A 23,692-nucleotide genomic window follows, 5' to 3' on the forward strand; every position below is an offset into this window, starting at 1 on the left:
CTACTTTGCTGCTTGAACATTTTGAGTTTACTCGCTTCGTTTACACGTGAAATTCTAGTTATGGAGACATTCATGTGGAAATTCACATCATGGGAGGGGCTTTTGCGACTCCGCTCGCTTCCTGTAATCACGTCACTACTAGAGCAAGCTCCTGATTGGTTAATGCGGCACATTTTTAAAATGACCCCTTTAAAGTCTGTGTAAAATCATTTCAGAGAATTGTTCCTAAACACATTTTAAATGTTAGAAATGTATTGCTAAAACACGTTACAAAGACTGTGAACTGTGTAGTATAGATTTTGCACATGTCTATGTTCAGGATTATGCACAGAACTAAAGCACTGTAAAGCTTTTGAATACATATCTAATGAGACCCTTATCACTTTGTGTTGTCATGACACAGAGATAAGAGCTTGTAGGTGAAATTATAACACCGTTTGCTGAAAGGACACTTTAAAGGTTTTATTTGACATGGCCCACAATATGACACGTTGTTTAAATCACAGCAGTCATTCTAAAAATGAAAATCATACATAAATAATTGAAATGTGGATTTTTTTGTGCTTTAAATGATCTTACAAACATTGTTACCCATGATAAAAGCAACATTGCATAAAAGGTAAAATATTGTGCTAAATTAATCTGGTCTCTTAGGGGCAGGATCCCAGACAGGTTTCATTCTAGTAAAAAGCATGTTTGAGCTGCCTTAACTTGTACTGACATCTATTAACATATATCAAAGCCATTGTATTGTCTCAAGATGCACACCAGTATTGTTTTTTTGTAAAAAACGACATAAATGTCCTAATATAACGAAGGCCTTGTCCTGGATTAATCTAAACCCTGTCCTGGAAACCACCCCTAAATGTTCAAAAGTAACCAAAAAGAGTCAGATTAGATGCATTAGACTTATTTTTAGGTATGGGATTTCAACTAAGTACACAGATTTTCTGGTAACTTTAGGCTATAAAAATATACCCTAAACAGATGAAAATCCCTATTGTTTTTTTTTACTACAGGTTTTAGTTTTATCCAGAACTACGCCTTCGTTAGGCATTCAAGTAGTTTTTAAAACATACCTTACAAAAAACATTACTGGTGTGCATCATGAGACAAAACAATGGCACTGATATATGCCAGTGCAAACTGACTCAAACAAGCATTTTAGTCTTAGACTAGAGTTAAAGCCCTGTCCGGAAAACCACCGCAATATGTTATACTAATAAATACTATAATCTGGACCTACTATTTCAAGAGTGTAAGGCATTAAATATTTACTAGACATCCAGAAAAGTTTCCCAACTACATAAAATACTGTAACAATAACTCACAATCAAAATCAACAGGTTTTTCTGACATCAGCAATCTCAAAAGCATTCGTTAACACACAGAAACAATATATTCTGTACAAACAAATACAGGCAAACAACCTTTATATTCGTAGTGTACATTTTAGACAACAGTAACTATACATGACAGAACCCAGCACCAGAGTAACAAGCCTCTGTCCCATCCACGAGCAGCACTGTATGTTTATTAGGATTCAGTGAGCAAACTTCTGGCGATGATCATTCTCATCACTTCATTTGTACCTACACAACACAACCAGAATCAAAATTCATTATGAAAATAACTACGTATATGATATGATAAGATTAATTTAAGCAGACTTTATTCTTAAAACATCAACAAGAAAGTCTTTACCCTCCAATATTTGATGCACTCGTATGTCTCGGACATACTGCTGTACTGCATAATCCTTTAGGTATCCATAACCTCCATGCATTTGTAAGGCTTGGTTACATATCTGCAGGATTTTAAAGAAGCGTTCGTCAAGATAGAAAATCACAACATGGGGCAACAATATTTACCAGCAACGTATATACTCACTGTAAAACATTCATCTGTTACAAACAGCTTGGCCATTGAGCAGAGCGCTACAGCTTCCGGTCGACCCTCCTGCAAAGCTGACGCTGCCTGTCGCACCATCAGCCGAGAAGCTACTAGCTTGGTGGCCATCTCTGCCAGCTTAAACTGAAGGTACTAGATAAAGAAAGAGCAGACCACTGGTTATAACAGTAATGCACAAACACTTTGTTATATCAGTCATTGCTAATCCAGGTCCTGGGGATCTGTTTATGGTTTAAACAATTACCTTTAAATTTCAAATGGTTTTTACCTGGCTGTTTGAAAGCGTTTCTCCAAACTGTTTTCGTACACACAAGTGATCTCGTGCCAGCAGCACAGATGCATGAGCTGCTCCAAGGGAGCAAGAAGCTGTTTATGAGAACATTTGCATTAATAAAAGCCTTAGGCATATAACATAACATGTACGTTGTTAAATAAACTTTTTAAAATCAGAGTTAAAGATTAAACAATTTACCAATGTTAATTCTCCCTCCATTGAGGCCTTTCATGGCAATGCTGAAGCCCTCTCCCTCTGCTCCAAGCCGATTGGTCACTGGGACAGCGCAGTCTTCGAATATCACAGCTCTGGTTGGCTGCGAGTTCCAACCAACCTGCAAAAATTTAGTTTGAGTGTTAGAGCACCGTTTGTTACAGCAGAGGTGGGCATTCCTGGTCCCGGAGGGCAACTGTCTTGTAAACTTTAGCTCCAACCATAATCAAACACCTGAAAGTCATTTCCACTAGGGTTGGAGCTAAACTTTGCAGGATTGTGGTCCACCAGGATCAGAAATGCCCACCCGTGTTTTACAGTCTGCTACAGCAGGGTCATAAAGACTCAACTCTGCCACCTTCTGGACAATCCTGGACACTTGTGATCTGCATGAACAATGATTTTTGATACTGAACATTTATTACCTTCCTTTCCTTTTTGCCAAAGCTGAGCCCCGTGGTTCCTTTTTCAACCACAATGCATGAGATACCTTTGGGTCCCTTTCCACCAGTCCTACACATGACCACATAAACATCTGTGTCTCCACCTCCACTGATGAACGCCTGAGCAGAAACATTAAAAACTGTTGTAAAGTCACACAGAGATCCGTAAACATTTAACACATCAACACAAGTCCAGTACCTTGGATCCATTGAGAATATAATGATCTCCTTGGAGCTTTGCACTGGTTGAAAGGGACGCAGCATCACTTCCGCTACCTGAAGATTAAAAAACATTTCTGTGCATTACATCATGGATTCATACTTGAACCTTTACCCACAATGCACACAGCAAGAAAACAAGTTTTAAACTGAATAATTCAACAATACTAAAAATTCTTTACATTTAAATTTATAACAAGTAATAGAAAAACGTTACCATGAACTTACCAGGTTCTGTGAGACAGTACGAAGCAAATTTTTGCATAGAGCAGAGATCAGGACAGTATTTCTCCCTCTGCTCTTTGTTGCCGAATGTGTCTATCATCCAGGCGCACATGCTTTAACAACACAACCAACCAAAACTGTGTAAGTCACAATTTTAAAAAAAATTATTAGGGATGCACGACTTCTTTGTCAATATCAAAATTCGATTACTTAAATTATATCTACCGATACCGATAGATACCAACAGCTTTGCTTAAAAAGTATTATTATGTCATAAAATCCTAGAAGTGTGGGGTGTACAAAGTACTGCAGTTCTGTTGTCATTGTCACCCAATCCTAATAATCACACAGCATAAGTTTTGGATTCGCTTTTGATTGCCAGGATATAACCCGGAAAAACTATTTTGCATCCCTAATATTAACCCATGTGCAAATCTGCAATAGCAAGAAGTGTCATATCATTATGCAAAAACCATTTAGACAAACTATAATTGTAATGCAGACATTCAGGCAAATGTTTATTATAACTCGGATTTAATAGGGATGATATAGATTTGTAGAACAAGGAAGGGGAAGAGACTTACTTGTGAATGCTGATGTAAGCAGTAGTGCTGGCACACCCTGTGGATAATGCTTCAAAAATGATAGAAGTGTCAAGCCTGGACAGTCCAGAGCCCCCAACCTCAGGGTTCACATAAATCCCTCCAAACCCCAGCTGGGCAGCTTTTCTCATGGCCTCCACAGGAAAGATTTCCTGCATGTGTAAATATTATCAAAAAGTATTATTAGAACCTAAATGAAAGAATCAACTTTAGTTTGACATACAGTCACTTTTGATCTGGTTGATTTATGTACCTTTTGGTCCCATTCTGCCATATGTGGTGCCATTTCATTGGCAGCAAAGTCAAAAGCCACCTTCTGAAATTCTCTTTGTTCATCTGTCAGTCCTACAGAGGCTTTAAACAGACGCAAAATCATTGGTTAGCTTGCAAAGTAGGGGTGGGCAATAAACCGGTATGATAGTAATTACCGGTATTGTGTCACGCCATGATATGGATTTTGCAAAACCGTTGATACCGGCGTTACATATTTTAAATTCTATTTTTGCACTTATCAGGGTTCCCGCGGGGTGTTACAAAAAACTAACCTTCAGAAAGTTATATCTATGGCCTTAAAACGCCCAGATCTTCATCCTAGGACTTAAATTTAACTTTATGAATGTTATTTTTTTAAGACCGCGCGGGAGTTTACCCAAGTCTTAAAAGTCATACCTCCGTTCCCGAGATGCGCCGTCCACAGAAACACAAAACGAAAGGCTCCGATCGCACTTCAATCCATTTTTAATCATCATTTTTTTTAAGAGGATGCACATAATAGTGCACGCAAATCCTGCCAAAGACTATATTTCAGGTGTTGTGATCTGTATACAGCGAGTTTGGCGAGAAACAAGCCCGTGGCTTACCTACACTGTAAAAAAATTCCGTAGAAATTACAATGTTATTGCAGCTGGGTTGCCGGTAATTTACCGTAGATTTACATTTATGTAATTTACTGGCAAGAATTTGTTCAAAGTTCAATCAATTTTAAATATTAACAAGTATTTATCTTTACAGAATAAAATTATACAATAACAGCCTCATGCAAAGCATTCTGGGAACCAGAAGTCATCATCAACCTTTTTCTGTTTTTTGCTTCAGATTTTGTTTCCCAGAATGTTTTGCTTGATGCTGTTTTTTTAGTTTTCCTCTGTAAAGACAAAGACTTGTAAATGTTAAATGTTCATTTAACTTTGAACAAAATGTTGCCAGTTAAAAACATAAATTTAAATCTACGGTATATTACCGGCAACCCAGCTGCAATTTCTACGGAATTTTTTTACAGTGTATAGCATTACCAGGTTCTGAAACATAACAGGACCCAGAAGCGAACAAAATCAACACTGCTTTATTGAAAATCAACTTAAACAGTCGGGTTGTCGAGTCCCAAGGCACCAACAGCGCGTCAACAGTGTTATACATTTAGGAGGCTTTTTTTTACCTCACTGCTTCAAAGTCGTTTAACGGTGTACTCCCTTTTCACTCAGATCTGCTCTCTCTACTGCGCCCTGCACGCGCTCTCCAGGTAAACGATTGGAGGACGGAAAGCAAGAAATTACCTTAATAAACCATAATTTGGCTAAAAGTGCAATTTATCTTCTTTTAGTAACCATTCCTTTTTTGATAGCGCAAATGGTTGACGAGTAACGGTTAAATGAATAGCGCTTTCAGAGTGCTTTAGCGGATAAACGTACCAAACACATTAAAAACAGCCTTTAATGGTAAATTTCGTTTTCTTAATGCAGGTTTATTAATTAGAGAGGCTATTAAACAATACATAGTGCCTATTTACGCATAAAAACGTATGAGTGGAGTGTTTTTGGCAATGTGAATCTGCTGGTTAATTAAATTAAATGCAATTAAATGCAATAAATACATTTATTAATATAACTAACTTGTATTAATAAACTGCATTCATTAATGCGTTCAGGGATTAATAATTATTTAAAGTGAGATGGCATCTCCTATCAGATGTTCATATTAACAACAAAAAGAAAATCTTGTTCTTTGTATATTTATAAATCAAACAGACACAAGATATACACAGCACACAGCTTTAAAGTTGTTGGATGTAGCGTAAAACATTGTAATAGCCTACAAGCAAATGACCATACTAATTTCCATATTTTCATACTTCCCATATTAGTGACAATATGCATAAGAAGATGAGTCCACCCATCCACACAATTGCGCTTTTAAAGGAAAAAATGGGAAAAGATAAAAAATCATGTCTATGTCCAATCCCTCACTTATTAGTAACATAAGGTGAAAAATACTAATTTTGTCCGTAATTTAACTAAGGTTTACTACAGTGTGACTCCAAGTTTTATCTCATATGGCAACATACCGTAATACCGTTATACCGGCTGAAGAGTGAAAAATACCTTGATATGAATTTTTGCTCATACCGCCCACCCCTATTGCAAAGCTTGATTTGTTCATTATTAAATAGATTTTACAGACATTTCTGAACATGTTTTATGCACACATTATAACATTTATGCCAGTCACTTAAAAATTACAAATCAAAACATGGTGTAACAACTTGTAGAACCAATAAATAACAAATAAGAAAAAGAAGATAAATAAATAATAGCAAATCAAATATTTAGCTCAGTGGTAGAGCATTGCGTTAGCAGCGCAAAAAAGCAGGGGTTCGAACCTGGGGAACACACTTTGAAAAACTGTATAACTTGTAATGCACTGTAAGTCAGTGGTTCTGAAACTTTTTCAGCGTGCGGCCCCCCTTGTGTATGGCGCATTCCTTCGCGGCCCCCCCAAAGAAAATTTATGACAAGAAACTGTTCTCAACTCAACTTTTAATTAAACAAAACATATTAAATGATACAAAATAGTGCTGTTGGTTAGTGGCCTTATTTATTTAGGTTTAATTGCACCGAATTCATGATAAATTAATTTATTTTATAAAATGTCATAAAACTGGGGCCCCCCTGGCACCATCTCGTGGCCCCCAGTTTGAGAACCACTGCTGTAAGTCACTTTGGAAAAACCTAGTATAAGATCCTCATACAAATAATTTAAAACTTTGGATTACTACTTTTCAAACAAACAGGTAAAAATTATTTCTACCTTAAGTATGTAAAAAAAATTATAATTTTAACATACATAACATATTTACAAGACGGACCAAATGAAATTGAATGATTCGAATATGAGCCAATCAGCTTCACCTTAAAACACGCCCCTAAATATCATTGGTTGAAATAACTAAAACCTAACTAATAGCGCATGGAGTCTTTAATTTAGATAATTATTTGAATGTTAAAATTACTATATACTTTTACCAAAGCTGTCGATTTCAAAAGATCCAACTTAAGACATCTGAATATCAAATTATATAATTACATTTAAGTGTTTCATTGACATAGTGTTAGGTTTTCAAAACAAAAACATATGAACTGCGGAGTTTAATTTAATAGTATAATACTAAAATTGTCAAAGATACGAAACAAAACGCCACGTGCACTGAAACTATCAAACTTAAACAAACTGTGTGCTACGTCACCGGGAGATGAAAAAATGCATTTGTGCTTTTTTCAGTGTATTCATAACTGTTTGATTCAATGTTAACTAAATGACTATCAAGTCCACACTGAATCAAAGCGTCACTAGTTGTCATTTCATAACTCCAACAGTGACCGACCGCTTGTCGTTGACCCTTACGAAACATCGCTGTTAAATATGATGTCTTCAAATAATTTCACTTACGGTCAATGCAAGCTGCTATTCCTCGTCTCTGTACGCCGTTAAATATTAAACTTCTACTGATGCTATGTGATCCCAAGCGAACAGCTCTCGTAAGCGCTCTAATCGCCGCCATGTTTGCTCACTGACGACGATTACGTCACAGTTGTGTTTATGGTTAATGTAGTTCATGCGTCTTTTCAGGTTAAACCATCTTATTGGGTTAAAAGATAACTTCACGTCGATTACAATTTAATTTAGACTGCATGGTCGTTATATTGATGATTATAAGACTTTTTTTGAGTATACATAAACACTCAAGGGTCAAGTTTAAAAGCTGCGGTAAAACTAAATCATGATCCTCCACACCACATGCACGCTGTTGTAGACCGCTCTCGTAGAAGTCCTTGGGTGTGTTTGATTTTATGCCGCGCTGCGCAGACAGATCAGATTTATGACATCACAGTACCGCGAGAGCAAATCCAAATCACGGCTGTTGAATCGCACTCGCGGTACTTTGATGTTGACCGTAGATGGGTCTGCGCACTACCGTATGAAGTCAAACACACGCGCTTTTTACAAACATTTCCTCCCAGTACCAGTGAACATGCCACCCAAGAGAACAACACGAAGCAGCGCCAACAATAAAGAACACAGTAAGTAATCTGTTCAGTGCATTGCAACGCCGAGAAAAGATTTTGTCTTATCCCTAAATTCCCATTTTATTTTAGCAGACGAGTCGTCTGAAGCTGCTGCACCACTTAAAACTGGCAAAAGAAAACGTCCAGCTGCAGATGCAAAGAAAACCAATGAACAAACATGCAAGGCATTTTACTGGTTGATGAAATCTGAACCTGAGAGTCGGATTGAAAATGGAGTGGATGTGAAGGTAAACTCAGTAAACCCAAATAACAACTTTAATGTAGAGTGCTACGAAAATACATTTAAAATTTAAACAAAATAACGTTATATCAATTGCAGTTTGGAATTGAGGACCTAAAAGCCTTACCCAATCAAACAGGATGCTGGGATGGAGTGAGAAATTATCAGGTGACTAATCCTCTCACTAATGTTCAACATTTCATAAGTCCTTGAATAAAATATATTTACTATAAATAGACATTTATAAATGACATACTTACACATTCACTGATTGTAATGTATGCCTAACACCTGTTTTGCTATGATTTTATGTAAATTGGTGAACTGCAAATGTTTTCATTTCATTAAAAAAAATTTCTTTAGGCACGCAACTTCATGAGAGATATGAAGGTGGGCCAGCAGGCTTTCTTCTACCACAGTAACTGTAAAGAGCCGGGCATCGCTGGTCTCATGAAGGTGAGGAGATTTTTGCAGATGAGATTTCATCAACACTACCAAATAACAAAATTACAACAATAGAATGCGTTTCATGGATTATTTTATAGATTGCAAAGGAGGCTTATGTGGACCATACCCAATTTGATAAAAAAGATCCACATTATGATCCTTCCAGCAAACCAGATAACCCTAAATGGAGTATGGTACATCTTTAAATACATTATACTGTATAAAGTCTTCTTGACTACTGTAAAAAGTGTTTTTTTTTTTATTCAAAACGAATGATCAAATTATATCTTTGTATAAAGGTGGATGTTCAGTTTGAAAGGATGGTAACGCGTTTCATCCCTCTATCTGAACTAAAGAAACTTCACATGCAGCACAAGACTAATGGTGGTCCTCTGAAGGATATGGCCCTCTTTACCAGAGCTAGACTATCAGTTCAACCTCTTACTGCAGGTTAGTCATGTATAACACATACCAAACTAACACCTTTGTTATCAATATGTACATTTACAATAACATTTATTCATTTTACAGAAAATTTTATCCTAAATGATTTACAAATGAGAGCATGTTAAGTAATATGAGTAAAGTTATACCTTTTTAGGGCTTTTCAATTAATTAAAAATCACTTTATTCTAAAAATGTATTAACTCAAAAAATTTCTTCTAGGTAACATTGAAGCTTTTATACACTGGAAAAAGCATAATGTAATATTATTTTATGTGTAACACATCTCTTTATTCTTATTATAGAGGAATTTGACTTTGTCCTGAATTTAGAGAATGAAGATCCAGTATGAACATCTCCACGAAAATCAGTTTTCTCTCATCTTTAAACATTTTATAGCACTTAAGTAACAAAATGCCTAAAGTAATAATAAAAACAAAAAAAAATTTGCCAATAAAAAATATTTTTTGTCTCCTTTAGGCTACTTAATTATATTAATTGTGTCTACACCATCAAATATCACAGGTTACAACATTACACAATCGCCATAACATTTAGTAAAAACAAGAAGTGATCTTAAATGCAGAAGTTAGTAAAGTTTATTACAATATGGCTGATTGAATCAGTCTTTTGCAGAGGTTTTCGTGGTTACAAAGCAGGTCATGCCCGATCACCTGAACAGCTACTAAGCTATCAAAATTATTATGCGATGACATGCATGTAAGAAATAGAAAATTCACTTTAAAAATAACAAGTGGCATCCGGTCATTAAAGGAATATTAACTGGACACCCTGTCTGATCGCAGCATTTAATGCCATTCTTGAGAATACTGAAACATTATTTACCGAAACTTATTTTTAATACAAAAACCCCACAAGACAACAGATCAAAAGAAAGATCTCAATTAATAATAAAAATATTCATGAAAGGTTATAATCATTGCCCTGCTTGGATTAGTAGTTTTACGTGTAGATTCCTTTAATAGTAATAGGCGTATCTACGAAGGCCTTCATTCTTAATATCCTAAATTACAGAATAACACTGTGCAAAGTTATATAAGAGTACAATAACCGCTAGATTTATAACACAAGTAATCACAATAAATCTCTTAAATGATTTCATTTCGGGCTCATTAAACAAGACAAAGATAAAGGCAAGACTCTCAGTGCACAAGAAAAAAGCGATGTTTGAGAATAACAAGAGGAATTTATCTTACAATCAAATGTGTAGTTGAGATGTTGTAGTTGGTCACTTTTTGTAATGAAACTTTAAGCCTTATTGGAATGAGAAATAAAAAAATATTTGTGATCTGTACAAATTTGAGTAGTTGGACTGTCCTTTACAAGTTTGATTCTCAGTTTTGATCTCCTAAATATATATATATTTTTTTTTTAGTTTAAACCTTTATATTGATCCCTTGCTTAAAACACTATATTGACAGTAACTACTTAATTTTTGTTGGGAACATACAACATCTGTTCAGTTACTTTCTTCTTTAGCCTGTGCTGACACCTTTTCACTGTTCGATCCCTCGAATCTTTGGGAGGCGATGGCGGCCTGTTGGGACATACTTTTCCTCACAATGTCTCCTTTTCTCCATAGCGTGATCTCCTATTGGAAAGGATCAAGAACGACTCATATTTTAAAACCTTATTGGACAACAATACATAATATATCATGTTGTTTTGAAAGCCAAACCTGTTGTTTGAAGTAACGTCGCTCTTCTTCATCTATAAGAACTAGGTTCAGGTAGTAACGCACAGAGAACTTCTTGTTTACGTCCCTCATGGTTGGGGTCAACTCGTATCCAGCAAGAAACAGACGGATGGGAATTGACTCGCCTGAGTAAAGAGACAACCTTATTCCAATAATACAATTGCAATGTTCATTGCATAACATTTTAAGCACAAGAGGTAATCATCACATCAGTGTTAAAATGTTATTCATACCTCTCACCGGTGCTCCATCCATGATCTCATATTTGGCGATGGTATCGTTTTCGTGGTACACGCTGGGTCCTGTGCCAGTTGTTTCCCGTTTAATTATATCGATTTCCATGTGCTTAATCTTTATTCTCACAAGAAGGAAGTAAATCTTCCCTACTATGACATCCCTCAGGTGGTATCTAAACAGGGCAGATTAGGGATATCTCAGATTTAAGAAAAGTCATTGTTACTTATATTTTTATATTTGGGTGGGAGCACAAACACTCTGTTTTCGTGTCCGTCCCTTTAAATGCAAATGAGCTCCTTACCAAAAAAGTGAGCGCTTTCAGTTCAAATAGATCTGATTCCTGTGAATACAGTCTGAGATGATAGCATCTCACTATTGAGATATTGTGGACTGCGTACAACTCGCTGAGGGCTAGGGATGCATAACGATTAATCGCGATTAATCTATAGCAGAATAAAAGTTTCAGTGTTTACATCCTATATGTGTGTGTGAACTGAGTATAATAACTTTGTATAGATTAATATAAACATGCATGTATATATTTAAAAAATGTTTACGTGTGTATATACATTTGTATATTTATGTATAATTTATAAATACATATAAATAATTAATATATAAATATTTATTCTTTCTTAAAATTATATTTATATATACATAATTATTATACACAGTTTATACACACATATGATGTAAACAAAACCTTTTTTCTGCTATAGATTAATTGCGATTATTTGTTATGCATCCCTACGAGGTTGTAAACTATGGTAATGCTGGACTGTCAGTCGGTGGCTGAGGGCGTGGCTTTATCAGTGTGACATCACATTAAAGAATTACAAAAGTGGGGATTAAAAAATAATGAGTAGGTGGATTTTTTCATTGTAGGGTGGTTGTGTTCACACACTGCCAGCACACATTTATGTCCAAACACATATTTGCACTTTAAGATGCTCTGCATTATGCCATTATTTACAGCTCTTTTGTACATTATTTTTTTATTTATATTAATATTGCAAACTTTAATAGCAAATGTTGTGTTAAAATGATTAGGTAATGAGAATTTGGGGAAACACAACATCATCGCAACAAGAAAAATAATAATAGACGCACAAATACTCCTTCATTTTATTTACATTCTATGCATTTGGTAGACGGTTTTATCCAAAGCATCGTACAGTGTATTTAAGGTATACGTTTTAATCAACAAGATCTTTGTGTAACGTTTTACCAATTGAGCTCCAGAAACTCTTCAATACAAAAATAATTTGTGATTATCGTTTAAAGTATCATTTAATCCTGTACTGTCTGTAAATGTGATTTTTTGGGGGGGGGGCGATACCGATTTAAACAGACAAATATTGGCCGATACTGATATTAAACGCTTGTATAAAATACCATACAGTTGGCGTATTACTGACCAACATAAAAGAGAGGCACAAAGTAAGATAAAAATTGGAAAATCTTTTCCCGAGATTTTGACAAAAGCCCAGACCGCAGACATTTTCCCAAAATACTCTTACTCTGACCACATGGCTTATGTGATTTACTATTTTTTACCCATCGCCTGTCTGACAAATTATAATTTGTACAGATTTTATTTTGTTTTGAGAAGTATTTAATTATTTAGATTTTTTTAAATGCTGGATTATGCAACAGACATGCAATTTATTGCCTCCACCCAGTTAATAAATGTAAAAAAAAATCGGTATTGGCCTTTCTCGTGCTATTGCGGATGGTTTCAAAATCATAAAAAATCGGCAGATACATATCGCTGGCCGACACATATCGGTGGCCCTATACATATCGGTGGCCGACACATATCGGTGCATATTCAAGAAATACAGTATGAGCCTTACTTTGATTTGTTGTATTCGAACTCAATATGAAGACAATCTTCAATTCCAACCTCCATCTTAATGGAAGAGTTGAGCTCTGGGTACGTGCACAGCGTTTGCACAACAATATCCATCTCTTTAACAATATCATTGAGTCTTCTGCTGATGGTCGCCCTGAGAAAGTATCTAAAGACAGCAAACACATCTCAGCTGCAGATTATTTCATTACATGCCATGAAAAACAAGTGTAATTCAATGAAAACAGACTGACACTGTGCATCAGGATCAATCAGATTTACCTCAGTTTCACATTCTGGCCAGTGTAAGATTCATAGGGCTTTTCCACATGGGTGAATTCAAAGTCAAAGGTCTGAGACTGTGAAAGCTCACCCGGTCTTGCAAGATCTTTCACTAGAGACACAAACTCGTGGTGGTTGCCTCTATCATAATACAGTTCTGAAAGCAAAAGGAAACTAATAGATTACGAACGACAACACTGTATGCAAAATCACTGATCACAGATAAACTCACCAATCTGTCCGACAAACTCGATTTTAATCCCGTAATGTTCAAGTCTCTTTCCAGGAGTCTTGAGGGTGACGTTAACTTTTCCATTTACAGTTTCACCATCATAAAAAAGGAAATATTTGTCCTTCTTCCCATCTTCGGTTTTGTGCTCGGCTTTCTTTCTCGTTTCGGCGTCATTCAAAACGATGTCGATTTCTGCGCTCTGTCCGAAGCCGAAGAAGCTCATGTCTGATGATTGACGTGTGTCACTGCTGTATGATCATAGATCAGATGATTGACAGCTGCTGCCCTCAGCTACAGGTGTCTGTACGATCACTCTGCTACCTTTTCACCAAGTGCCTTTCAACGTAAAATGCATAAGCTTCCTGATCGTTTAATATTCGTCAACAAATAAAATTATCAATGCATTAAACTTGAATTTAGCAGCATATTTCTTTTAGATTTAATAAATGTAGCTTAATTTTCAACAGGACGGCAATCGTAAAGGATATTTGTCCATAAAATAATTCCTCTTTCTATGCACTTCCGGGATCTTCCCTCACGTGAACCTCCAGAATAAAAGTCCCGGTGCGTTTCATAATAAATGTCACGCTTTGCAACGCCTATGCTGAGGAAAAAATAACGTGCTCCGTTAAAATAAGAACTTCTTTATTGATAGATAGGAAACTGATTACATGACCACATGAACTGTATACATAAATGGTCAATTCCTTTTAATGGTACCTGAGAAATATTATCATCTAAGTTTATAATACAATAGTGTAACGATAAACATCAGAATTAAACATCCCTGTGGTAATGCTATTCAGATGGCATTTTACCTATAATACTTTTTCACTTCACACAACACAGATTACAGACAGTACAATAAAATAAATGGACAACAGCATATGACAAACTGCAATAATAACATAACTGAACATTTTGCAAATACATTCAACATCTAACAATTGCTGGAATGTCAGTTATGCCATCATATAGTATTGTTAAATTATTAGTTGGTATTGTGTCAAATGCAGAATTGTTTGGAAACAGTGTGGTTTTAATTAAGTCAACACAAGTAACTTAATTCTGTACTTTAAATTAAAATCTACAATTAAATGGTCTATCATCAAACTTGAATAATATAGTAAGATGTATGTTCAATGTAAGTCTAATAACATATGTTACGCCCCATTAAATATTCTTGCCACAATCCTTGCCTAGCATAGTCCATTAGGCAGATTATTTCAATATAAAAAATTCCATACATTTCAGCTGTATCATAAAGTACAGTGGCAAAACACAAGCTTTTTTATGATATATTGTTACCATAAAACTGTTTATTAGATAGTGGGACATGCCACGAGGAAGACTTATGTATATTGTCATCATAGTGCATTAATTATGCACAAAGTTTAAGAAAATATTGAGATTGGATTTGTCTTGTTCGTATTACCAAACTTTATGCTAGCACCGAAAGACTTTTGAAATAAACAGAAATAGAAATTACATACGTAGTGTTACATACACATATACATGTTACACACATATGTTTTACAATATAATCTTAATGGGAAAACAAACTAAAAGACAATGTTAATTGCTTCCACATGACCATTTTTATTTTTTTGACACAACCCACAGTCTACTACTCTTGAGTGAACTACTATGTATGCATATACTGTATTATAAACAGACTTAAACAATGACACAGAGTCAAAAACCTGGGCAATATGTCCAAAACGTATAAAACAATTATAAAGCATTGAAGGTCACTTAAACACAGAAACAGCACTCTGAAAAACTACAAGTGCATAATCTGTATCCAGAGGATTATTTCAAAAATGAAACTAAGTAAATAAATCACCTTAAACAACAAAGTCCACCGACTTTACAAAGATGTTTGATTAAATCTCAAACTAAAATGCTATAAATTTATAATTAATGGATTGGTGGTTAAAGAAATGGTAAATGTTTACTAAAGGGAAACAAATAATCAAGAACTAGTGTCTGAAATAATACATCAGGGTCGTGCAGAAATGCCTCCCATTCAATTTAGGGGTGTAAATTTGAGTTGAATTGGCCACACCCACAGGAAGCTGAATTGGATTTTGACTGTCTAAAACCTTCAAACCCTTAAAAACTTTCCAATTAGGCTTTGTCAAGACATCAAAGTTGTTTTTATGAATTTTTTGCATTGCTAAAACCGTTTAAATGTATACTTTTTGGATGAAAATAACACTTACAGCACTCCTCCTTAGGTTTTGTGAGTACAGTAATATTTAAGCACTTCATTAGTTTCTAATTAGTCAATAACTTTATTTTGAAGATAGTCCACCCAAAAATAAAAAGTTATCATTTACTCACTCTCAAAATGTTCCAGACCAAACAGATATGGTGCACAATTAACTTCTATATTATCCCATATTATGTTACTTTATATATGTCACTTAAAAAAGATATATTTGTGTAAAGCACAACAAAGAAATTTATGCAGGTTTGAAACAAGTCGAGGGTGAATAAATGATGACAAAATTTTACATTTTGGTGTGAACTATTGCTTTAACCAGTAATATACATTAAAGCATATATATTAGTTCAGAGACTAAATGATTGTTATAATAAAATGATTATTTGTGCCCCATAAAAACTACTACACATAAAATACTCTTGTCAAAAGTGACCAGTTTAAACAGTCTTGGCATGGCATTATACACATCTACACTGACTTGGACAGGGTTTTTCACCGTCAAAGTTCATCCAGTGTAAAATATAGTACTATTTACCTTGACGTCTATAACTTCTAAGTGGGAAATACAGCAGCACCTGAATATGATTTAGGTCTAGGAACAGTAACTATAAACTTCTGAAAATGGATTAGGTTGCAGTCTTTTAGTGACATTCAAAATTTGGACAGACTTAAAATGATCTGTTTTAACTCCTGTCCTGTGATCTGTCGTTTTCTACCTGACAAGATGCATGTAGTATCTACATATCTGACCTTCGTTCACTTCATGAACAATGTCATTTTTATATATAATCTGTATCGAATAGTTTTGATTTCTGTCTGTTCAAGATCAAAATAAAGGGAAGTAAAATGCCCCAGTGTAACACAGTAGTTTTCAGTTTTTGTAATAACTTTGGCAAGCTTAGAAGCTCTGCACCTTTGTATAAAATGCAACTGGACAGCTTGCAAATCCCACAAGACCTTTACACGGCTGAACGACCCTTCTTGTTATCTTTCACCTTATATGACAAAGGACGACTTGTGCCGGAAATGTCCCTGGAAAAAAATGAACAGCAATAAAAATGAAATGTATTTAAAAATAAATCTAACCAGAGATGTTTTTCTTTTTAAATACAATTTTTTTTACTGACAGATTATTTTTTTAATTGTTTAAATACAACTCTAAACTTGGGCGGCATTAACAAAAGAAAATATCTGTAATGTACAGTAACCTGTAAATGAAACTAGATCTTGGATAATATTGCATCTGACCTGAAGAAACATGTGTTGACCAATATGCTAGTCTATACATAATAAAAGTGCACTAATAAAAAATAATATTCACTTTCATTTTTTTATGATTTATTCTTTAAATTTCTTACCTCATCTGGACTGGCGTAGTCTAGTCTATTGTCGTGTTGGGGTACTTTGTAACTTAAATAAAAAACAAAACAGAGCATCCTTACTCAACAAAATACCTCATTCTCTTTATAACTTCTTACTTATAGCTGTATTAATATTATAATTACTTATTACACGGCTCTCTGGAATGCTTGATTCTGATTGGTCAGTTGAGACTTTTGCAGGTTCGTTTTTTTCAAATAATAACCGCTCCAAAGTAATAACGCATAGCCGGTACTACTTGTACGATTAAAATCGCTCCGCGTCAATAAAGATTACTGTTTGGCGCCATCTTGTGACAAACACTGGACAACCACAATTAAGAATGGATTTTGACATTAATTTTAAACAAAACATTTAAACAGTGGATAGAAGAACGAACAACGACAAGACACAGCGAGCTTACTGAGACTGAACTTGACAAAATAGAGCATGACAGCTATGAAGCCAACACTCAAAAAATTACAGAATGGGCATTAAAACTTCTCAAAGACTGGCTAAAAGAGAAAAAAATGGAGACAGACAAGTATGAAGCAGAGGATCTTAATAAGGTATTACGATCATTTTATGCATCTGTTCAAAGTTTCGCGGAAGGATAAAAATGTTAATTTAAAACAAATATGCCAATAAAATGTTTCAAATTCATATTCATGTCCAGTTTTTTTTCTTATGTGGCAAGTACACACATCCGCTTCGCGTCGGGTCCTGATCACACTGTCGGGGCTTTTTTCCCGATAACTACCGGCTGCCTCTACATTATCCCTTACATGAACATTAGTCTTATTCACATAACTTGTCAGACCATATATACAATGGTATGATTGTAACGATATGCTATGCTGTGACTGATCCGTATGGTTAGGACATTTTTACTTACTTGGTTTCCCTGTGGTCCCTACAGGAACAGTAGCCATTTTTCTGAAGTTGACACAGTCCCACAGTGACAAAAATAAATGCTGCCACACCACCCAACACCTTAAGAAATATTCCCAAAATGTCCAGATCATCTGAAAAGAGAGCAGAAATTGAATGACTTAAAGGTACTGTACACCCAATAATAAGGATGATTGACATGAAAAAATAACACCATTATTGCGATTGCAAAATGCTACTAATATTTAGAAACCCAGACTTACAGACTTCCATGGTCTGTGGACTGCACTTAGAGGTTCCCGCATCATTTTTGGCATGGCAATGATATTCACCTGCATCTTCTTTCTTTACTGACCGGAATTTCTTTTGACCAAACACAAAAAATGTACATTGATAACCAATATCAGAACTTTAAAGTCTGTCTTTAAAGATTTTTAAAGGTGTAAAATGTAACTTTTAGAAGGATCACTTGACATAACTATATTATCAGTGGTGTATAAAGACCTTAAATAATGAACTGTATTGTTTTTATGACCTTAGAATGAATCGTTTTATCTACATACTACTTACTAGTGACCCAGTCTCAGTGTTCATGATATAAGATGAATTGTAAAACTTGATGCTGGTTTTTGGGTCCTCTGGTAGCTCATCATTGTTATGGAACCACTGGTACTGTGATTGAGGAAAGCCCTCGTTCTCAATGCAGTGCAGTTCTATGGTGGAACCAACTGTAACTGCCTCTGGTACATTGCACCTGGGCACCACTGGCTTCACTGCAACACATCCATAATATGTTAATCTGATAAAAAGCAAAACCAGATCCAAAGCAAAAAGAAAAAAATATAGACAAATCATATTGATCGGTTTCCTTTTACTCTCAAGTCCACTTTGTGGCCGGTCCAGCTGGTAATGTACCCATAAACCACAGATGCACTGTTCCAACATTACCTCTTACAGCGAGACTGATCAGTATTTCATCAAAGGGCTTCTGGTCATCGAATGCTGCAACCTCACAGCGATACTGTGCTGAATCTGATCGACTCGCGTTCAGTATATAAAGATTTGCTGGCTCTCTCAGTATCGCCCTGTGTTCCAGATCACCTGAAAACAAACAGCTGCTTAGTTAGCATGCAGTAGGGTTTATTACTGTGAACCACTAAATATTATAATATATTTGCAATAGTAAATATTCAAAATATGTTACCTGAAATTTTATTTTGAAAATACACATAGCTGGGAACACTATTTTTAATTTTCTTCCATTCGATTCTGGGATTGTTTGTAGAAATCGACTCTATCAAGCAGGTCAACTCAATCGCTTTATAAAAAAACAACAACATTTTTACCACAAAATATTCAATTAAAATATTATCACGTGAGACAAATAGAGCTTTAACTTACACTCAAATTCATTTACCCATACAGAGTTTTCAGTTGTTCTGAGTATTACAGCAAAAGTTGTACTATGGCCTGCAACAGACAACAAAGAAATATGTACTGTAAATCTGGACATGACCTGGATATGAGGAACTCATGCAAAAGGCTTTAAACGTCACCTCCGTCAAAAATAAGCTAATGATATTAACGGAATGGTCCTTAATCCTGGCCTCTGGCCATTCAAAAATACTGCTTTGTTGACAAAAACATGATTTTTCAGCAAACTCCTCTAAGTGCATGGAAGATTAATTGTATTTTGTGGCGTTCAGTGACTTCCTTTTCGAGGTGCATGATTCAAAACTTGTGACAACATGTATTTAGCCTGTTGTGTGTGGCTCGTCATGTCAAAATACATGTCTGCTGCAGACACGTCTAAAGGGGTTCATGATAAAAGAGACGCTCACATGCCAGATCTTCGCTTAATTTTATGTGGATCAGAGTTTAGTGTTAAGTCCGGGTCTGACGAGTATTTTGTGAACGTGAGCGTCGCTTTAATCATAAACCCTTTAGATGAGTATGCATCAGGCATGTATTTTGACAAGACGCATGATGCACATGGTTCACGTGATGCAACAAACACATATTTTGACACTACGAGCAACACAAATGACACTCTGAACACACATTTTGAATTTGCGCCCCTGGGAAAAAAAGTCACCAACTGCCCCTGTTTGGACCTGAATACAACCCGAATGTGGTAGTGACATAGATTACAGCGCCCCCTAATAATGTGTGGTTCAGTTAATTCATTTTAACATTTTGACTAGGGATGCACCGATAGGATTTTTTTGGGCCGATACCGATTTAAACAAACAACTTCTGGCCGATACCGATGCCGATACCGATATTTAACACTTGTATACAATACTATACAGTTGGTCTATTAGCTAGTTTATTTCTGCATCAAATTATTTTTACTGTACATGGATTGGATCTAATTAACATTCAACTGACCAACCTAATAAGAGAGGCACAAATTAAACTAAAACAAATATAATAAGACAGCATGACAACCTTCAAAGGTGGTTTTTGCTGTTCAGCATTTATTTTATTAACAACATTAACTCATTTTTTTTTTACATATAATGGATTTCTTTATGCAGTTAATTAATAAACAATCGGTATTGGCCTTTCTCGTGCAATTGCCGATATGCCGATGGTTTCAAATTTATCAAAAATCGGCCGATAAATATTGGCGGCCGATACATCGGTGCATCACTAATTTTGACTTTTATCATTTGCAATATTTCTAGTTGCACCTTTAGTGATTTTGCAACTGTTAGTATGTCCTGTCCAAAGAAGTGGATTTTTTTGCAATAAAAGCATGCATGCACTTAGAGGGTTTTGCAGCAAAATATAGACAAATTTGTTAAATACCAATAAAATGAAAATAAGGCATAGAATATATAAAACATGCTCATTTACATTACTTTTTCTTAATGACAAAGCTGCTGAAAACATACTAATTGTGCACTTCACACCATTTAAATGACTAAAATAAAGACCTTGTTTCCGTGTACTGTATACTTAAACTTACTACACTACTGTATAGATTTACCTTTGCAAATCCTCTGCAAAATCAGTTTTTCTCTTTTGAAACGTCAGTGGAACGCATACAGTAATGAAATATTATAAGTGTTAATGTTTTGGGAAAACTGTACCAAGAACACCCCAAAAATCTGCTGAAAATCCATAACCCCCTGTATTTATGGTTTGTGGTTTATGGTCTGTTTACATCTACGAAAAAGATCAGTGTTACATAATGAAAAGGCAAATGCGAAAGAAAAACAAACTATTTGCCAAAGCTGTCCCAACAGACTCCGCTCGTATGAGAAAACAATTTTGGCTTATACTTTTTAGGGCATTTGCTCTTTTCAGATGCATTCTCCACTTACTTATAATCTCATGAGTGTATTAACAGTTACCCATATGTGATAATTTGTCTTAATCATCCTGAATTTTAAACCATATAGATTTATACGACATACATGTACGGCTAATACAATTCCGTTATATACAAATGTAAAATGAAATACAGCTGTATATGTAAAAACTGTAAAGTGCTGCACATGGGAGCAGAGTCATATTGTCACAGCTGTATCTAATGACTGTAAAGTTTCCGGTGACTTTCCCATCGCATGCATCATAATCTATTTTTACATCTGCTGTTGACATTTCTCCATTAGACAGGCTACATTATCCAGCACTGAAAAGCATGCGATCACATTACGCAACCAAAAAAAACACATTATTAACATTTCTATTCACATCAAATTGAACTCTTTATGTATAGGAATGATCAATTTTTTTTGTTAAGAATGTCGAGTAGCCGCAAGACTGATTTTGGAGAAAGCTTTACAAATAATTACATAGGAATTGTTGCTCATCTAGCACAATATTAGTGTTTTTATGTATGCACTTACTAAAGTTGTTGTTTCAATGGCATTTTGAATTATATATAATAATAGACATTCAAATACCATACAAATGACTAACTAGAAATGTTTTCCCAGAGTAAGAAGGAATAGGAAGATAACATTTGACATTAAACATTCCTTAAAATATGCCTGTTTAGAAAAGCTTCTCTTGATAATTCACAAAGTAACATTCACTGAAGTAAAATTAGGCTGAAGTTGAGGCCATTTAAAAACACTTTGGTATTCAAAGCACTCCGGCCAACAACTGCTTCTTTGAGAATTCACAAAGCGAGTGTGACGACAGATGAATGTAGCTACACCTCTTCACACATCAAACATTTTGCACAAAGCCTAGATTGTGTTAAGATTAATAAAAACCTAGTTTATTAGTCCAATGAAAAAAATGACACTTTACTATTCTACAATCATTTCCACTAATTACATTCAACAGTAATTTAACAACTCCTTGACCGTTTGATGCATGACATCCAGAATGGACCTTTAATAGACATTTTTCTTTTTTTTTAAAGTAATCATGGCTTGATCTTACATTAAAACCTATTGTATTGACATGTAATTCTATATGCCTTCTTTATATATCATGGCTTACAAAAGTGATGATACACAAGCACTCTTAAATATTTATTATATTAACTTCTTTTTGTACAGGACAGCTGTTTAACTTTCTACAAAAACATCACTTTCAGAAGCAAACAATTGTGAACATTTATATTTCATATGCATTTACAGAAAAATAAACTATTTTTTTGTATCGTGCATTTGCATTTGCTAATAAGGGGAGTATTAATCTATTAATGACGATAGGAGCATGAAAAGCATGCTAAGTAATGCAAAATAAAGCTAAGATATGGTTGTCTATGAAAACGCATTTTGTCCGAATACACACATACAACGCGCCTAGTATATTGCCCATAAGAGAAATCAAGCTCGCAGCTTATAGGTCTCGAGCCACAGTCGTAATGTCCCGTACATTAGGCACAGATGTGAAATAAGACTCATTAATCCTACGCTGAGGTTAATAACCGCCTTACTAAATGATGTTTACACAAAATTCAGTCAGGCGGTGGTTAACGATAGCAAAGCAGCGGTAAGGGTCAGCTACAGTACTAGTAGCCTACTGCCATCACACGGAAACACATCCGTTAATACAACACGAACTGGTCACTCATTTACATTAAATCATAAATTTTACTCACACAGCATGGAAATAAGCAGCAGGGAAAGCGTTTGACTCCCGAACGCCATTTTGAACCTATGATTTACATGCAAATTTGCCTTAGCTGTCCAGACGATGGGGTGGACAATCTGGTGGATGCTGCCGCTGATGAGTTTCCATAGCTACAAGGAGGACATCTAAGCGGAAGACAGGGGCGGGCCTGTGGCAGCACACGTGAACTTCCGGTTGATGTTAAATATTAACGTGAAAACCGCATGAATGAGAAAACTGGAAAAGAGTTGAGTTCTTGATTTTTAAAATTTGTATTATGTAAGATTTTGGTAATAAACATTAGGGTTATTTTGAGATAACGATAAAAATCAGCTTGGGCTTTTTAATGTTTATGGTTTTTAAAAGACAGTGTCGAACACTGACCTTGCTTAGCAATGATCAGTTTGGTCCAAACATATCTCCAAAATCGTTTTCATATTTTAACACGAGG

General features: G+C 35.2%; 4 protein-coding genes across 5 annotated transcripts; 1 reads left to right on the plus strand and 3 right to left on the minus strand.

Annotated features, from left to right (window-relative positions):
- Nucleotides 1–447: 447 nt before the first annotated feature.
- Nucleotides 448–7,758, minus strand: acad8 (acyl-CoA dehydrogenase family, member 8). The gene is made up of 11 exons (XM_065281351.1): nt 7,611–7,758; nt 4,141–4,241; nt 3,870–4,039; nt 3,289–3,398; nt 3,041–3,117; nt 2,824–2,961; nt 2,384–2,519; nt 2,180–2,277; nt 1,891–2,043; nt 1,705–1,807; nt 448–1,592 (listed from the first exon to the last, which is right to left on the minus strand). Exons 1-11 carry the CDS (start codon nt 7,720–7,722, stop codon nt 1,537–1,539), a joined length of 1,254 nt encoding a protein of 417 aa, XP_065137423.1. The 5' UTR covers nt 7,723–7,758; the 3' UTR covers nt 448–1,536.
- Nucleotides 7,759–8,089: 331 nt separating this feature from the next.
- Nucleotides 8,090–10,738, plus strand: thyn1 (thymocyte nuclear protein 1). Of its 2 annotated transcripts, none has more exons than XM_065281353.2 (7): nt 8,090–8,242; nt 8,318–8,475; nt 8,568–8,636; nt 8,832–8,924; nt 9,014–9,109; nt 9,215–9,365; nt 9,665–10,738. In XM_065281353.2, the coding sequence occupies exons 1-7, from the start codon at nt 8,107–8,109 to the stop codon at nt 9,709–9,711; spliced, it is 750 nt and encodes a 249-aa protein (XP_065137425.1). In that variant the 5' UTR covers nt 8,090–8,106; the 3' UTR covers nt 9,712–10,738. The 2 variants fall into 2 exon arrangements, with proteins under 2 accessions (XP_065137425.1, XP_065137426.2); XM_065281354.2 differs by having other exon boundaries at nt 8,138–8,242; nt 8,321–8,475.
- Nucleotides 10,739–10,744: 6 nt separating this feature from the next.
- vps26b (VPS26, retromer complex component B) lies at nt 10,745–14,218 on the minus strand. Its single transcript, XM_065281352.2, has 6 exons — nt 13,680–14,218; nt 13,448–13,604; nt 13,170–13,334; nt 11,310–11,485; nt 11,059–11,201; nt 10,745–10,971 (listed from the first exon to the last, which is right to left on the minus strand). The coding sequence occupies exons 1-6, from the start codon at nt 13,900–13,902 to the stop codon at nt 10,840–10,842; spliced, it is 996 nt and encodes a 331-aa protein (XP_065137424.1). The 5' UTR covers nt 13,903–14,218; the 3' UTR covers nt 10,745–10,839.
- Nucleotides 14,219–14,305: 87 nt separating this feature from the next.
- jam3a (junctional adhesion molecule 3a) lies at nt 14,306–23,387 on the minus strand. The gene is made up of 9 exons (XM_065281357.1): nt 23,231–23,387; nt 19,561–19,629; nt 19,364–19,477; nt 19,108–19,260; nt 18,730–18,932; nt 18,423–18,522; nt 18,164–18,293; nt 17,268–17,319; nt 14,306–16,941 (listed from the first exon to the last, which is right to left on the minus strand). Exons 1-9 carry the CDS (start codon nt 23,277–23,279, stop codon nt 16,906–16,908), a joined length of 906 nt encoding a protein of 301 aa, XP_065137429.1. The 5' UTR covers nt 23,280–23,387; the 3' UTR covers nt 14,306–16,905.
- Nucleotides 23,388–23,692: the final 305 nt, after the last annotated feature.

Source organism: Paramisgurnus dabryanus, chromosome 8 (genome assembly GCF_030506205.2).
Source record: "Paramisgurnus dabryanus chromosome 8, PD_genome_1.1, whole genome shotgun sequence".
In the NCBI taxonomy this organism is placed as follows: Eukaryota; Metazoa; Chordata; class Actinopteri; order Cypriniformes; family Cobitidae; genus Paramisgurnus; species Paramisgurnus dabryanus.

Excerpts from the sequence above, each read along its gene's own strand:
- acad8 (XM_065281351.1), bottom strand. The coding sequence starts at position 7,722 with ATGGCGGCGATTAGAGCGCTTACGAGAGCTGTTCGCTTGGGATCACAT. Across the intron at positions 4,242-7,610 it reads AATAGCAGCTTGCATTGACC|CCTCTGTAGGACTGACAGAT; the intron begins GTAAGTGAAATT and ends GTCTGTTTAAAG. Across the intron at positions 2,962-3,040 it reads ATATTCTCAATGGATCCAAG|GCGTTCATCAGTGGAGGTGG; the intron begins GTACTGGACTTG and ends GTTTCTGCTCAG.
- vps26b (XM_065281352.2), bottom strand. The coding sequence starts at position 13,902 with ATGAGCTTCTTCGGCTTCGGACAGAGCGCAGAAATCGACATCGTTTTG. Across the intron at positions 11,486-13,169 it reads TTCGAATACAACAAATCAAA|ATACCACCTGAGGGATGTCA; the intron begins GTAAGGCTCATA and ends TGCCCTGTTTAG. Across the intron at positions 11,202-11,309 it reads GGATGGAGCACCGGTGAGAG|GCGAGTCAATTCCCATCCGT; the intron begins GTATGAATAACA and ends CTCTTTACTCAG.
- thyn1 (XM_065281353.2), top strand. The coding sequence starts at position 8,107 with ATGTTGACCGTAGATGGGTCTGCGCACTACCGTATGAAGTCAAACACA. Across the intron at positions 8,243-8,317 it reads CGCCAACAATAAAGAACACA|CAGACGAGTCGTCTGAAGCT; the intron begins GTAAGTAATCTG and ends ATTTTATTTTAG. Across the intron at positions 9,110-9,214 it reads ATAACCCTAAATGGAGTATG|GTGGATGTTCAGTTTGAAAG; the intron begins GTACATCTTTAA and ends CTTTGTATAAAG.
- jam3a (XM_065281357.1), bottom strand. The coding sequence starts at position 23,279 with ATGGCGTTCGGGAGTCAAACGCTTTCCCTGCTGCTTATTTCCATGCTG. Across the intron at positions 19,478-19,560 it reads ATGGGTAAATGAATTTGAGT|CGATTGAGTTGACCTGCTTG; the intron begins GTAAGTTAAAGC and ends TTTTTTATAAAG. Across the intron at positions 18,523-18,729 it reads ACACTGAGACTGGGTCACTA|AAATTCCGGTCAGTAAAGAA; the intron begins GTAAGTAGTATG and ends TTTGGTCAAAAG.